Source organism: Neopelma chrysocephalum, unplaced genomic scaffold (assembly GCF_003984885.1).
Source record: "Neopelma chrysocephalum unplaced genomic scaffold, ASM398488v2 Primary Assembly neopelma1_22b, whole genome shotgun sequence".
NCBI classification, from domain to species: Eukaryota; Metazoa; Chordata; class Aves; order Passeriformes; family Pipridae; genus Neopelma; species Neopelma chrysocephalum.
In genome coordinates, this window is record NW_020897690.1 from 15,420,748 (window position 1) to 15,435,861 (window position 15,114).

The window sequence follows — 15,114 nt, forward strand, 5'->3', positions numbered from 1 at the left end:
TAGTTTTTTACCTATTGAATTAAATCTTCATTTCTGAAAGTGCTGATTTGCATTTAAACAAGGTGAGGTTTATCTGTCTCCCATCATTGGCATTCTGCATGAGTAATGTGTACATATATGCGATATCAAACTGCACGAGTGCAGATATGACTCCTCTAAACTCAGAGTTCAGTGTTTTCCTAATTACTTACAGACTATTGAGATTAAAGCGACAAGATCTCTTTTGTGTTAAACAAGAAGCTCACATTCTTTACTCATGAGCTCTTCTCTTTCCCTCTTGATGGTCACGGGCAACATTCTTGCAAACAGACATCCCCCTCTGCAAGAAAGCCTTTGTAACGTGTGGTTGACCTAATTGTGCAGCGACAGCACTGCTGCTGCGAATCTGGGAAGATCCCTGCTACAGCACTCATTTGGGCTTAGCAGTGTCTGCAATGTGAAGCAGGACATAGGTAAGCAGCAATGCAGGGTGTTGATGGACTCTCTCCAGTTTCATTTGTGGGTGAGATGTCCCATGGAGATTTTAGAATGACTTGGAGACAGTGGGCCAACTTCTACACCCCTTTCAATATCACGCCCCACCTGATGCCACTGAATGGGGTCACATGTTACTTATATATTTGAAAACTCAGTCTTCTGAGGTACAGAAGTGTTTCAATAATATGTTATCTGTGGCAGTTATTACTTGTGTGTTCAGTCCTGAAGTAGTTGCTGCATACTCTTTCTGAAACTGGATATGTCTGCATGAGGTTGTGAAGATCAGAACCTGAAAGTGTCGTAGGGTTATGAAAGACAAAAGAGAAGCAAATATTGAGATTTTTCTTTATTCGACCAAAAAATAACCTCAATAGCTGCCATCATTGTGATCACACTGCGTTTAGTGTGTGGTGGTTTTCTGCAGGTGCATCCCCTCGGAGAAAAAAATATGCAAAAATTACAAGGCAGAATCACATCTACTACTGGATATTACCCTGTTCTCCATGTAGAATTAGAAAGTTTTATAAGGTATATCCTGACTCCTAAAGTCAAGACTACTCAGAAGAGTTGAGGTAGGCTTTTTTCATGTCATGTATCATTACCCAGTAATGCCCATCCATCTTCAGTTTGCCCCAGCGAAGACTTAATCAAGCATGTAGAAGGAAAAGTAGTTCTTACTTAATCCATCAAAGAATGGCTCAAATTTAAAACAGAGGTGTTTTAGTGCTGCTCTTAGCTAAAACAAGGTTGTTAACATGACACAGAACCATCATAGTCATGCTTTATATGTGTGCTTTCATGTTCAGACAAGTAGCCAACAACTCTGTTCAGTGCCATGTGTTAATTGTGTTTAAAATTCATGAATCTTCTTGGTGAAGATAAAAGGGAGGTGCTATCAGACAAAATGATAGACTTGAAGAAAAGGGGGCATTTTGGTTTTACTTGAGAAGAAAGATGTCTGTTTGTAGTTCTATGCTTCAGGATAAAACTGCTGTTGAATGAGAATGTTCTTATTCTGAACTGGGTAATTCAGCTGCCAAGATCTAGACATAACAGGGATTAACTTGCACGTGGACCCTGGTAATAAGAGAATTATTTTTCATTTTATTTGTCAATATGTGGGAACAATGAGCTGGGGGTAGAGATCCTGCCATAGAGCAGGGAGAGACTTGAGTGTTGTTATTACTACAGTAATACCAAGTAGGGCCGTGTGACCAAAAGGATCTAAATCCCTGAGCAGAAAGATGCAGGAAATAGTTGCAGGCAGGCAAGAAGAGGATGAGGAAATGGGAGAGACAGCTAGGGAGGAAAAGGCTGCCATCCTGGTGTCACGATCTGGGAGTAGGTACTTTGTTATAAATTGCTGTGCCAGCTGTAGGGCAGAGGTCATTCATGGCATCCAGGTGACAACAGATCTGGCCTGTATTATATAGAGGTCTCTTTGCATCAAAGTATACTGCATTGTGCATTGCTTAAAAATCTTCCTGTGTGCTTCCACTCTTCAACTTCCACTCTTTAAACTGATTTCTTTGCTATCCTACTTTGTCCTGGTTTTAACATATTGTTGCTTTTACTAATGTTTTGGTGGTGGGTTGTTACTGGGGTTTTTTTGTTTGTTTAAAAGCCAAGAAGGCCACATACTATTACTTGTTTCTTCACTGTCTGGTTTTTTTGGGTTTTATTATTTGATGTTCAATGTCAAATTATTCATATTTATGCTTCATGTTAGTGTTTTCCTAACTGTAGTTCTGTCATAAGCCTACTCAAATCCATTCAGTGACACATACTTAGTTCCTGTAATTGCCATTTTAAAATGGAACCATCTCTTGGATTAAATCTAGAATCTAGAACTAATGGTACAGAAAATAAGGTCAAAGAAATCAAATAACATTTCTTCCAAAGTTGCAATAGAGTCTTTGGATCATCTTCCATCATTAATACCGATGCCTGACAGCACTTAAAACTTTAATCATGATTTGCAACCTTATGAATTTTATTGCTTCTGCTGTCAGAAATCAATTTCAGTACTTAATGGCATCTTGTAACCTCAGTCAAGGAGAATGTTGGCTTGATTTTTATTCTAGTTTCACTCCAAGTTTCACTGCTAAGCTACCCCCTTACAAAATTATTTCTGTGACATTCTTTGACAAAATTGTTTTCAGTTCTCTGACTTAAAGAAAATACTTTAGTGTATTCAAAATAATTCAGAAATATTTCTCTCTGTTGATAATTTTTATTGAGCTGTAGCTTCATGTAAGCCTCAAAAAGTTGTAGATTCTGACCATAAAATACAGTGAAGTGTATGTTTAGTCTTAGTCATGCTTATAGACTTGGGACTTCTCATGTAATTAACATCCACCACAAGTGTCTGGAAGATCAGACCGTAAACTGATGTTTAATCTTTCTTTTGCTTACTGAGGTTGTAGAAGTGAATGGCACACACTTATAATTCCAAATTAAACATTTAGATTAGTCTTTATTGGTTCTTTTTGATCAAGAGACATATGTTTGGGCTCGATCCTGTCTTTCATCACTCAATAATTTCAGTCATTGAAATTATTGACCTTGTTGGGAGTTCTCCTTTAATGGTATAATTGCATGATGGAATCTAGAGTACATTTCTTAAGGGAAATTAAAAAATTGTATTTTTTACAAAAAGCAAACAAACAAACACAAAAGGGGGTAGCTCACAGGAACCGAACTAAAACAGAGTATGAGAAATTGTACTGTGTCTAATCTTCTCTCAAAATTTGCAACTTTTAATAGAATTGAACATGCAAAGGGCATATCCCTTGATCTCCTTTATAAGTGACTAAGCACTGGAAAAGTTTCTGCTTTAGGCATGGCACTGTCTGCTTTTCTCTACATTTATTAGTAGATTTTATATGCTTTGAAAAATAAACAACTGTTATTCTCCCACTTAAAGCAAAATTAAAATTGAAGGTTGGTAAAATAAATGACACCCAGTGGGCCAGCAGTAGATCTAGTTTACCAATTCAGTATCCTGACTGGGAAACACTGCCTGGTTTTACCTGTATATAGACTTCTTATTAGAAATGTCATTACCTGTTTGGCAGAATGGAAGAGGAACAGTGAGATTATGTTGACAGAAGGGATAACAAGAGTGATTTCTTGAACCACATCATTTAAACTTGGGTCTAATTCCCCAAGAAACTGTTCCTGGAAAGTTTTTTCTTCATAGAATTAGGGAAACTGATATGCTATGAAAGTTATAAAACCCAAATTCCACAGAACTGGCAGAGCAAACTGCCTTTCTAAAAGCGAAGGACATAATTTTTGTCACTTCAAATCATCTTTATCTTATATACAAATACTGAGCTCCCTCCTACTATTTCTAATGTATTTCATGTGGGTTTTTTCCAATTACGAAAGAATAGCTCTCTGATTTATGTACTGATGACTTTCAGCTAACTTTCCTTGCTGTATTTCATTTAGAGAGCCTGCTGTCTGCACATGATAATGTTTATGTAGTGGATGACACAGTTCTGGAGCTATCAGAGGTGGAAGAAACGGCATCAGAAAGCAGCTGTTTTGCATCTGAGGACACCACAGAGGACTCGGGTGTTGTGAGCTCCCCATCTGACATTGTATCTTTGGATTCACAAAATGACAGTATGAAGCTGAGAGACATCAAGCTGGTCAATGGTTACATGGACTCAGCTGAGGCAGATGCGATGTGTGGCACAGAGACATGCGCTGTGAAGAACACCTCCTGCGATAGCATGGAATCTGACAGTGCTCCACAGAGGTAAATATTTACTTGCCACCAGCTCTGTGAAAATATCTTGCATGTCGTCCTGGTAGGGAATCATTTAAGAAAACCAATTTATACTTTCTTTTGCTCTTTCATAAACCAGTACCATTGCCAAGTGACTCCTCCCAGTGGAACGCTCACTGCCAAATCCCCTCCAGTGACATACTTGTAGCAACAGGCAAAGGTCACTTTTTTGTTTGAACTTGTAGTTCATTTCTTGCAAAAGATCCGCTGCCCTCCAAAGTTGATTTCTTCAAGGAGTCTGAAATAATTTTGTTACAGTTTGGTTTATTTTGTACTTCTGATAGCATCTGAAGTGTTTAAAATGTTACTATGTATTGATCCAGAAAAATGACATGGAGGTCATATAATGGAAAATTCAAGCCAGGTGGAAAATGATTGTATGCAGTGAACTTTGGAGATTGGTTTGGGAGTGTGTGCATGCATCTATATATATATATATTCACCTACTGCTAACCTGCACTGGCGTTATACTTTGGGGTGGTTTTTTTCAGCATATTTCCTTTTTTTTTTGTTTTTTTTTCACATAAACAAACATTTTTCTGCAGTTTTTCCAAGAAAATACAAGAACCTGGAATTTAACTAGGAACTGCCTTCAAGCACAAATGACTCTGACACTGTTAGTTTGCCAAAACTCACATAGTTGGTGGCAGGGCTGCAAAGGGAACCCAAAATTTATAGGACTTTGCAAATACAAACTGACTAAATAGGAAGCTGTGCCTCCAGCAAGGAGGGTGGCCTGGTAATACTGACAGGGATCCGCTCTGTGTGATGCTGCAGAGTCATGGAACAGGGGCCAGAAATTCCTCTGAATTCTCAGTTGACACAAAGTCTGTGCTTTCTGGTCTCTCTCCATTTAACTGCTAATCTGTAGCCCCTTCATAAGGGTATGTATCATGACCTAGTTATTTCCTTCCACACATTTCTGAGTGAGAACTTCATCTTGGATCATGCAGTGGGTGATAACTTAGGGATGAATTAGGCCAAAGTCAGTATTTAAGCTATTGGAATGATCTCAGGGTTTTTCTTTATCCATCAGTATCAATGGGGACAAGGTCAAGCCTCACTTAGATACTTGCTCAAAAACACATTTTTCTTGTGATTTGTCCTTTTGCAGTGTCTTAGGCTGTGAAGCAGTTTCTATTGGAAGGATTAGATAGGCTAGTATTGTAACTGCAATTAAGATTCCAGATGTGATCCAGAAAAGCAACCCATTAATTTCAGTACACTTAGATTAATCCTTGTGAGATAAATAGGCTATTCCAGCTTTCCTCAAAATGCAGGATCTAGCCTGGCTAGAAAAACACACGTGCACATTCAGCGGGGGAGGAAGAACTTAGCATTTTGTTGAGCAAAGACATCAAAGCAAAGCACTGTAATAACAATATTAATAATCTACAATTTGGGGGGAACTTTTTCTGTTTTTTTAACCAATTAAAGATTGACCATAGGTCATTGTGAAACACTCCCTCCTGAAAGTCAGTATTCTCTTCCTTCAGCCAGAGATATATATTCTGTATATTTAGATTTTTCTTTGCCACACAAACACACAAAATTTTTACTAGTTGGAAAGAGTGCACACAGAAGAGACAGCAGGACGTTTCATTAGCTGTCTAGCAGGACTGTTGCTTAGGGGTCTTGTTGAGCCAAAGGAGAGGAAGCTGGAAGGATAGTGTGCTGCACTGCCTGTTGAAGGTGGTAACTTCCCCCCCTCAGCTGTTGTGAGGCCAGTGCTGTAGCTTCATGTGCAGCCTTGGTCCCCCAGTCCAAGAGAGAGATTGCCAACCTGGAGAGGGTCCAGAGTAGAGACACTGAGAGCGCTAGGTCACTGGAGCACGTGGGGTATTTGGGGCAAGGGAAGCAACTAGGTTGTTCACCTTGGGAAAGCAGTGTGGGTAAGGAGGGACCTGATTGCAGTTTTTTCCTAAACCAAAGGAGGACTATGAGGCTTCTCATAGGATATTCTCAGGAATACACTGTGAAAGGACAGGAAGCATCTGTCACAACTGCCCTAAAAGAAATAAAAATTGAATATAAGGAGGAAATTCCTTAAACTGGGAACTGTTAAGCAGCGGAAGAGGTTGCCCAGAGAAGTCGAGGAATCTTCATCTCTGGAGATTCTCACAACTCATGCAGGCAAAGCTTTGGGCAGACTGGTCTGGTTTTAAAATTTGCCCTGCTTGGAGCAGGAGGTTGGACTAGCCTTCCAACTTATTTTTTTTCTGTGATTTTGTTGTGCTAAATATTGTGTATTTATCTAATATATCCATAATTTTAAAGGAGTGATTTGGGACTAAAGTAGGATACAGTTGTTGTTTTTCATAAATACTATTTATCTTTTAGGCTCTGGAAAGGCAAAATTTCTTCAGATCAGCTTTAGTGTATGGCGAAAACTTAACATTTGTGATGTATTTTAATCTTATGTCAGCAGCCACTTAGATTGACATAACAGTGATGCTGATAGTAATAACTTTTAAAATGTTATGCTCTGAATGTGCCAGTAATATTTGAAGGTAAATCTAATTCCACTCCTAACCTATCTTTGTAAACAAAACAGCTTTGAAAATTTTGCTTTTCTAAATCCTTTTGAGGTCAAATTACTGAGTTTTCAAAAGCCACTTCCTAAGCATAGAAGGAAGGAAAAATATTTTTTTAAACCTATTTGCATGAAATTCTTTTTTTAATCAGATATAAATCAATTCTGAGTACAATTTTGAGTACATCCAAATCTGGAGAACATCAGTTTCCACTTCCACTGTCAGAACAGCTGCCACCCCACTAATAAAATGTGTTGGGAACTCTGAAATTGTACATAGTTCTTTGATGAACAGGCTGCTTTCAGGACCAAACCAGCTTCTTAAGTCCCCAGACAAGTCAAAATGCACTTCATGTGAATAATTGATACCAAGCTATACAGAGCTTTAAATATACCTCATAAGCTACAAAACTTAAAGGAAAATTTTACGCAGAGCTTATTCATTCCTGTCTATCTTCTTCTTGGTACACTAGTGATCCATGTACCAAGATCTAACTGAATTCTATAAGGAAGATAACAACAAAGAAAATTGGAAGAACATGTTGCTACTGTAAAGTAACGGTGGTTAGCAGCAGTGAATCCGAGTCCTCCTTGAAGCTGAGAACTACTGAAGCCAGAAAAAACTTGGGCTTTTCACCTGGTGAAATAACAAATTCCTAAGAATTTATAATGCTGTGTACTAGAATCATTTTGTACTCTGTGGGTTGTGAAAAGTACCCTTAAAGTAGAAGCAAATTATATTTAGAGTGTAAAGGGCTATAAAAAGATCCAGGTAGTATTTTGCACATGCAAATGTGAAGAACTGCAGTGAAGAGCAGAATCAAGTCCACAGTTCCTAACTACATTTGGTCCAGAGGCTTAGCCTGTGCTTCAGGAGATCAAGAATATTTTGCCATGTTTCTTACTTTAGTTAATTGTGTGTTTAGTTTTAAATTCATTTTTCTTCAAGTTTCTAGAATTGTTTACTGGATGTCCTGGGTGATTTCTGTGTGACTGATATGCCTGATAGCATCAGAATGTCACATCAGGTTCTTCGTCTGCTGAAGTCAAGGAAACTTGTGAGCATTTAATGATACAGTCTTTGACATGCGATAGGTTTGTCAGCACATAGCAGGGTAATAGTATGTCAGAGTCAGAAATTACATGTACCACGGGCTTTACACAAACAGAAATGATAGCCGCAGCAGAGCTCAGTTCTCGTTCAGTTCCCAGAGCACGGAAACAGAAATTTCTAAAAGAAGGTACATGGATTCTAGGGTTTCCAAGCTGCTGTATGGTTTTGTTTTCTAGTACGCGGGAGCAACTTGCAAGTGCACTATTTTTGGTTTGGTTTGGTTTGGTTTTAGGATTCTTCTTCAAGCAATAGTGATCTAAATACACATTAATTAGCAATTAGAATATCAAAACAAGTGTCAAACCACTCTACCCTTAGCTCTGCCTCTAACCTGTTAAACCAACTTGGTCTCTCTGTCTGTGATACCCCCTTCTGCCACTGACTACTTTTTTATGGTAAAAACCATAACACAGCTATCGTATCTCATGATACATTTGTACAGTACCTGGTGGAGCAGAACCCAGACCTCAGCTGAAGGTGCCAAAGGCTAAACCGTATAAATAGTTGACTATATGCAACATTTGGCTGTGCATGTTTTAATATTAACTGCTGACTCTGAACATTGTACTACATAGTTCTCTTTATTCATATCCTTTCTTACGGTTGATGTCTCTGTGTTATGTATCTGTTCACCAAATTTTAATATATAGTGTTAAATGAGTAACAAGAAAACCACAGAGAAGCTGAAATGTTGCTTATGTAGCAGTAAGTACATCTCATGATCTCACAGTGTTGCAACCCTGTCCTCCCATACCCCCTCTTTTCCCATCCCTTGTGTGGTGTCATCACGCAAGCTCCTAGGGGCAGGGATCAGACAATTTTATATGCCTATAAAGCATCATGCACACCTACTGTCTGGAGCTTTATAAATAATTACACATTAAAAAATATGTTAAAATAATATTATTAGGGATGCTAGGTCACACGCTCAAAATTAAGTAACTTTAATATTAGGTTGTCTGTGTAACCTTAGATTCCCCCCTTTAACCTTAATTCCCCCCCTTTTGGACAGTATGACAACGTCTCTAAAGTTAAAGTAGTAGTCAATTTTGGGTTTTTTTTTTTCTAAGTTTCAGAGCTCAGTTAATAAAACAAACATACCACCATTCACTCAGTTCAAATGCTGTTCTGTAAACAGGACTATTTAATTTCCTTTTGCTCTTTTATCTTTCTTGTCTCACTAGTATCCACGTGCCGTGTAGGCTTTAATTCACTTCTCTGCACAGTGGTCACATGATATGAAGAGGTGGCATTATCCTGTTTTAGAGAAGGAGAGCTGATGGGCAGAGAGTCAAGGCAGCGTGGTGAACAGTTACACCACGCAGGACCACCTTTTTTCAGAGGACTGAGTATTAAATAGCATTTCATATATCCAAATGCAGCTCTCCTTTTCCTCCAAATACAGTTCTTGGAAGACATTTAAACATTTTGGCTGAAATAAAATAATAACATGATCATGGGCATGATATAAATTGTCATTTGGACTGTCACCTGGCAAAGATGTGTAGTTTCTCAAATTTATAAGCAATTGAAATCAGGGTTTTAAAAGGATCTTAGGAGTGGCTGATTCCAATGACCTCTCTCAGAGCAGGATAAACACTTTAAAATACAAGACCTTTTTAAATTTTGAAAAGGTTTTAAATATAGTAAAATGTTTAAAAAATAAAAGTATTTTAAAATGTAAAGGGAACTTTGTAGTTATAAACCTAAATAAATACAGACTCATGTGGGACAAGAAGATGAAATACCTTCCAAAGGTCTGAAAGGGACTTTACCCTCCCTTGACTGTCTGTTTCAGTAGCCATGAGAGAGGAATATTTTTTCACGTACAGCTAGTGGAGGACATAGGGTGGGGGCGGGGGAACCCTCCAGAGATCAGTTCGTGTTGAGAGTCTGGACAGAGATAATCCCATTTCCTCCCTTTCTCTTGAAAGAATTTGTTACCTTTGGCTCTGGTCGAGATTGCTGAAGCTACTGGGAGGAGATGAGTCCTCTCAGTTACCAACCTGAGAAGTACTTGCTGTTTGCTACTAAACTGTTAGGGTTTTGATGAGTTAGTTTAGAACAAAAGCTTGAAACTATAGGGGTGGGTGAACTTGTTCTGGTTAATTTTCAATGCATTCAAATTCAAATGTTACAGGGTTTTGTATTCCACTTGGGAAAGACAGGAGACAAGGAGAAGTCAGTAGCTGGAGAGAATTCAGCGGCCAAGCTGGTCAGAGGAAATAAAAACAGTGAGTAGCAGAAGGCAGGCAGGAAGGAAAGAGAAAAACTGCAATGAAAAAATAGCACTGTATTTATGTATTATATATACCTCTGTGCACAAACACATTCTGTACAATTACATGTCGCTTGTAACTATCTCTGAGAAACAGGAGAAAGTTTTATTCTGTTATTTGTCTATAGAATAGATCTTATTTAAACTGGGTAGGCACATTTTACCTTTTTGATAACTGTTTTAAGGTCTAGGAAGGTAGAGAAAGGGTTAAAGTGACAGGGAGAACTTCAGGGATGACAAATTATTTATTAAGACCCAGATGTCTGACAGATTTGTAAGCCTCTGCTTCTTACATAGTTTTCCTTCCTTATCTTTGGCTTTTCCTTTCCCCTTGTTCCAGAAAATGCTTTAATTTTGAATACTCTTGTGCACTTCTTTGCTGGCAGACCTTCATGTAGCAAAGATATTAAGGATATTATGGTTAAGTAATAGATACTCACAGTTGTTATAGAGCAAGAATACAGATTAGCCTTTCTGTTCAACTCTTCCACTAGAAAAATGCTGTATACTTTGGAGCTGTAGAATATTTTAAATACTAGAAAGCAGCTTGAGTTGCTAAAGGTGTAGTGCTGTTTTCTGAAGAGAAAGGCTCTGGTCCTTGCTCTGTTTCTAATTTTTCGGTGTAAACCAAGAGAAGGTATTTAACTGTGCCATCTTTTAACTTGCAGTGTTATGTTGCACAGGTGATATGGCTGTATTAAGATTTAAATCATGCTAGTCCACTTTCCTGACTGTTTCTGGCAATGCTGTCCACTTGTGGGCTTTCCTGTTGAGAAGCTGTTGCCAGAGACCTGCACGAGGAGGGGGTAGTGGGGGCATGCTTCCAGCTATACAGCAACTTCCAAGCTGCTGCTTATGCAGCAGGACCCTGGAACTGACATATGTCATAGCACTCTGGAATCTTAGAATCGCCCCGGTATGTAACAAGCTTAGAGATTTCTAGCACTAAAACAGAAAACGATGCTATGCAAAAAAAGCATTTTCATTCGCTTTCTGTTTAGATTCTTGACCAGTAACTGTGAAGGAGAACTGTAAAAGGACCATAAACCGAGCTGCTGTTGAAAAATTACTTAGTTTTCCTCCTCACCTATATTTGCAAGTTTTTATTGTTAATTGGGTGGTAGTATATCTGCAGACACGGCTGGACCTGTATATTACAGGATTGAAACAGAGTTTAATTCAATCTCTGATGATTTTAATTCAGCATAGGTGCAAATGCAGTGTAAAGATCTTTGATGTAGTCCCACAGAACTAGACTAGACACAAGACTAGACACTAGACTAGACACTAGACAGAACACAAACTAAAAAACTTGGAATGGAAATAATCCCTGTACCTTGCTCTTAAAAATATGTGCAGCTTTTTTTTATTGCTCATCTAAAAACATAAAAAGCAAGGTTATCTGGCATTCAACAGTCTATGACCGTGTGCTTTTTCCCTTTTGTAGGTGCCTGCCACTTTCAGCAATCTTGCTGTTCAGTCTACAGAATTTTAACAGGCTTTGGTTAAAAATTTACACTCAAGTTCACAGGAGGCAGTAGAAATGGACAATATTCCCAGTCAGGTCATGACTTAGGTGACCAGAAAGTTTAGCACTTATACTAGCTGCTCTCCTGCTGCTGTTACATTCCTGTTACATGAAAAAAAAGTCATCTAGGCTAAGAAATGCAAAGAATAGAAACATGGTCCCTAGGATTGTATAAACCACTGGTTAATCTGAACACAGTTACGTACACTTTTGAAGAGTACTTTGTTGCCTCACTCACAAAAACAAAGATATAAACAACCTGACTTTACTTAATGCTTTCTTTCTGGCCTGATTGAATAGTTTTCAAAAAGCTTCAGCCATACTCCCTACTACTTAAAATCATTGAGCATTAGTCTTGTCTTTAATACCCACCTTGATATATACACACAAGGTAGAAGCATTTCTCATTCCAGCATTTGTGTAAGAGGTAAATATCGTGGATTCATTTTAAAGAGGACAAACTTGGATACATACAGGTGGATTAATGTAAGTCCCCACTATCAGACTGGGAGGACTGTCAGAGCTGGGAGGAGAGCCTGGATGCTCCAAAGTCCAGCCTGGAGTAACTATATCAGGTTTTCCATGTTGGCCAGTCCCTCTTAGCTGCCCAAGACACATGTGAGAAGCTGAATGTTCTCAATGTCCACTGAACTACCTCATAGATGTTATTACATTCTTGTGTGTCCTACTGCACAGTGTGCCTGTCTGTATTTGACTTACTTGCCATGGGTCTGTCTCCCTTCTCTTCTGTTACTATCACCATTCAGTGATAGATTCTGTTACTATCTATCCTAGTAACAGATTCACAGGAGCCATGTTCTCAAGTCTTTCAATGTAGCTAGTACTGTACAAAGAGTGAGATTTCAAGTCATATTTGGTTAACCTGACACATTTCTACTGCTGTTTCTTCTTACCTGCTGCCACTCAGGTAGGATATGGGTTTCCTGTCTTCCATGTTATGTCTACCAGCCCCAGACAGATGTCTTGAATATCCTACAGCATTTAAAATGGCACCAGGTGCCTGTGTTTAGATAACTGAATGTCTTCTTCGGTCCCTTCTCTGCAGTTTGCATAGGTCTGTGTTTTATTTCAATGGTTATGGTAGGAGATGTGGTCTGTACCTCTGGGGCCATATACGAGGTTCACCAGAACTCGCAGGAAGTGCTCAGAGAAACTTGTGTCAGTTTTGTCATTTACAGATCCACAGCTAAAGCTGCTCTAACTATAAAAAAAATGGCAGCTTCTGTCATTGCAAATCCCGTCTTACCACTGGTTTGGGTTTATTTTAATGCAGCATTTCCAGCTAGTTATATAGGAGTGTTTTCTCTCCTTCTTAGAATGTAAACTTTCTCATAAATGTCTGTTTCCCATGGCACTAATTTGGTAAAATGCTGCTGTAAGTTTCATTTTGTCTCCAACTGTGCAGATGACTGCCGAGGAGCAATTAGGAGTTGTAGCCTGAGCTCAGTGGAACATTAAATGCTGTAGTTTAGTAGTCACTTTGCTCCATTCTGTGCTCTTGCACAAATCTCTGCTAATCTACATAAGTAATATGTGCACAGGCTTCCAGGAACTGCACACATTTGCCGTTTCGAGTTTAGGCTAAATACTCACCAATGCTGTATTTTTAGCACCTCACGTTTTACCAAAAAAGCAGCATAAAGGTTATCAAGTTCCTCCCAAAGTCAAAAAAATAAAAGCGGGTATGGGAAAATGCCACTGGTAATGTTTATCCAGAATGTAAAACATGGTATCAAAATAAGTCATATTTTTCTTGGATTCTGACCAAAAGAGAGCTGTCAACAAAAGAAAAGTATATAGGGTTAGAAGGGAGGAAGGCTATGGAAAAAAAAATTTAGAGGCCCTTTTGTTTTCCTTTTCCTGTGAGAAAAAGTCGTCTTAGGCATGTTTGTAAGTCATGTGAGCTACTGGAAACTACTAGACCTTCACCTCACAAAACACATATCCCATTTTAAAATCCCAGTGATAAGAATTTTAAGAAAAACCTTTGTGCCTAATCTATACCTTCTGGCTTGCTTTGAATGTGAATTTGGAGATGCGTTGAACAACAGCTCTTTTAGAGATTTAGAAATGCAAAATCTGCTTTTGCTGAAGCTCCCTCTATGACAGCAAATAAGAATCCTTTCATTTTCACTGCATTGTTCTCTTTCCTTCAGAATAATTCTGTGAATTGGATATTATTTTCACACTTGTCTAGGTAAGGAGATGGAAGCAGAGACTGAGAGGCAAATTATGTATAGTCACTGCATAAGTGCAGAGGATTAATAAAAGAGACCTCTGCTGACTGTTGTGCCCAGCAAAGAGAGGATAATATTGCTATAAGGTGTCATTGAAAGATTCCCACCGATAGATATGAGAAAAGAACTGGTCCACGCAATGGGCATATGCTCTGTATTTGGAGTCCAGGAATGCTTGTTCTCATCCCAAATATTTTTTTCTAGATAAATTGCCCAAAAAATTCTCAACCTAATAGTCCCTCTTATTTCCTGTAAAAAGCCCAGGACAGGCAACCTTAGTAATACAGATTTTGGCTGTATTTTAGAACAGTCAGGCAAAAGACAGAAAAATATGATCAGGTACCAAAAAAGTGGTGAGCTGGCATGGCCTTTTTGGAATTACCTCTTGTAACATCCAAGGTTTTGGAAGCAACTTCTCCACAGTAACTTAGAGTCTCACTGCGTGTCTCTTATTTGCCTCTAGCTGTGTACAACTATTCCCCAAGATCAGCTTTATAAAGAAGAAAGTGGTATTTGCCTTCCATGCTAGATAGACCTTAGCTGGTGCACAGCTTGAGCAGTTCTCCCATTCAGAATGCTCTTTCTGAGTTTGCAAATAAATTGCTTTAAAATGCACTTGGAGGAGTGCATTTTATAATCATTTTATAGAACTTTTCACTGTGAAAACATTATGAAACTCATTCAGTTCATTCTTTCTGCCATCTTCAAGTCGAAAGTTTTGTTTGTCAGTTTTCTCTCCCAATCTGAGTGCTGCAATAAGTTTAAATCTTCTTGTCAAATTGCTTAAATGAGTAATCTCATGGATTTGTGTATGTGTGTGAATGTGTGCCGCAGGGTACAAAAGGACTGCAGTCTTACAGCACTAGTTGTCTCCATGGGAGACTTCAGCTGATTTGTGCCACTGGTCTTGTAATTCATCACAGGAAAAACTCAGTTTATGATGAATCTTGCAGTGTGGGTGTTGAGCCTGAGCATCATTAGTTCAAATTGGCTTGTAGGGATGTTCAAGACTTGTCAAAACTCAGGTCAGCGGCAGATGTTGGAAGAAATTGTATTCCAGTCGCAGAGTACTGTGTCTCTACTTCTGTATTTAAGCAACCAATGCGGAATACTGCCTTAGATTCCAG

General features: G+C 38.6%; 1 protein-coding gene across 1 annotated transcript in view; it reads left to right on the forward strand.

Moving 5' to 3' along the window:
• The first annotated feature begins 331 nt into the window (after positions 1–331).
• LOC113966176 (protein cordon-bleu-like) overlaps positions 332–15,114 on the forward strand; it is a 28,930-nt gene continuing 14,147 nt past the window's right edge. The window contains exons 1-2 of the mRNA XM_027680530.1: positions 332–452; positions 3,934–4,246. Coding sequence (XP_027536331.1) covers positions 4,113–4,246 — 134 coding nt within the window. The 5' untranslated portion in view covers positions 332–452; positions 3,934–4,112. The remainder of the gene's footprint in view (positions 453–3,933; positions 4,247–15,114) is intronic.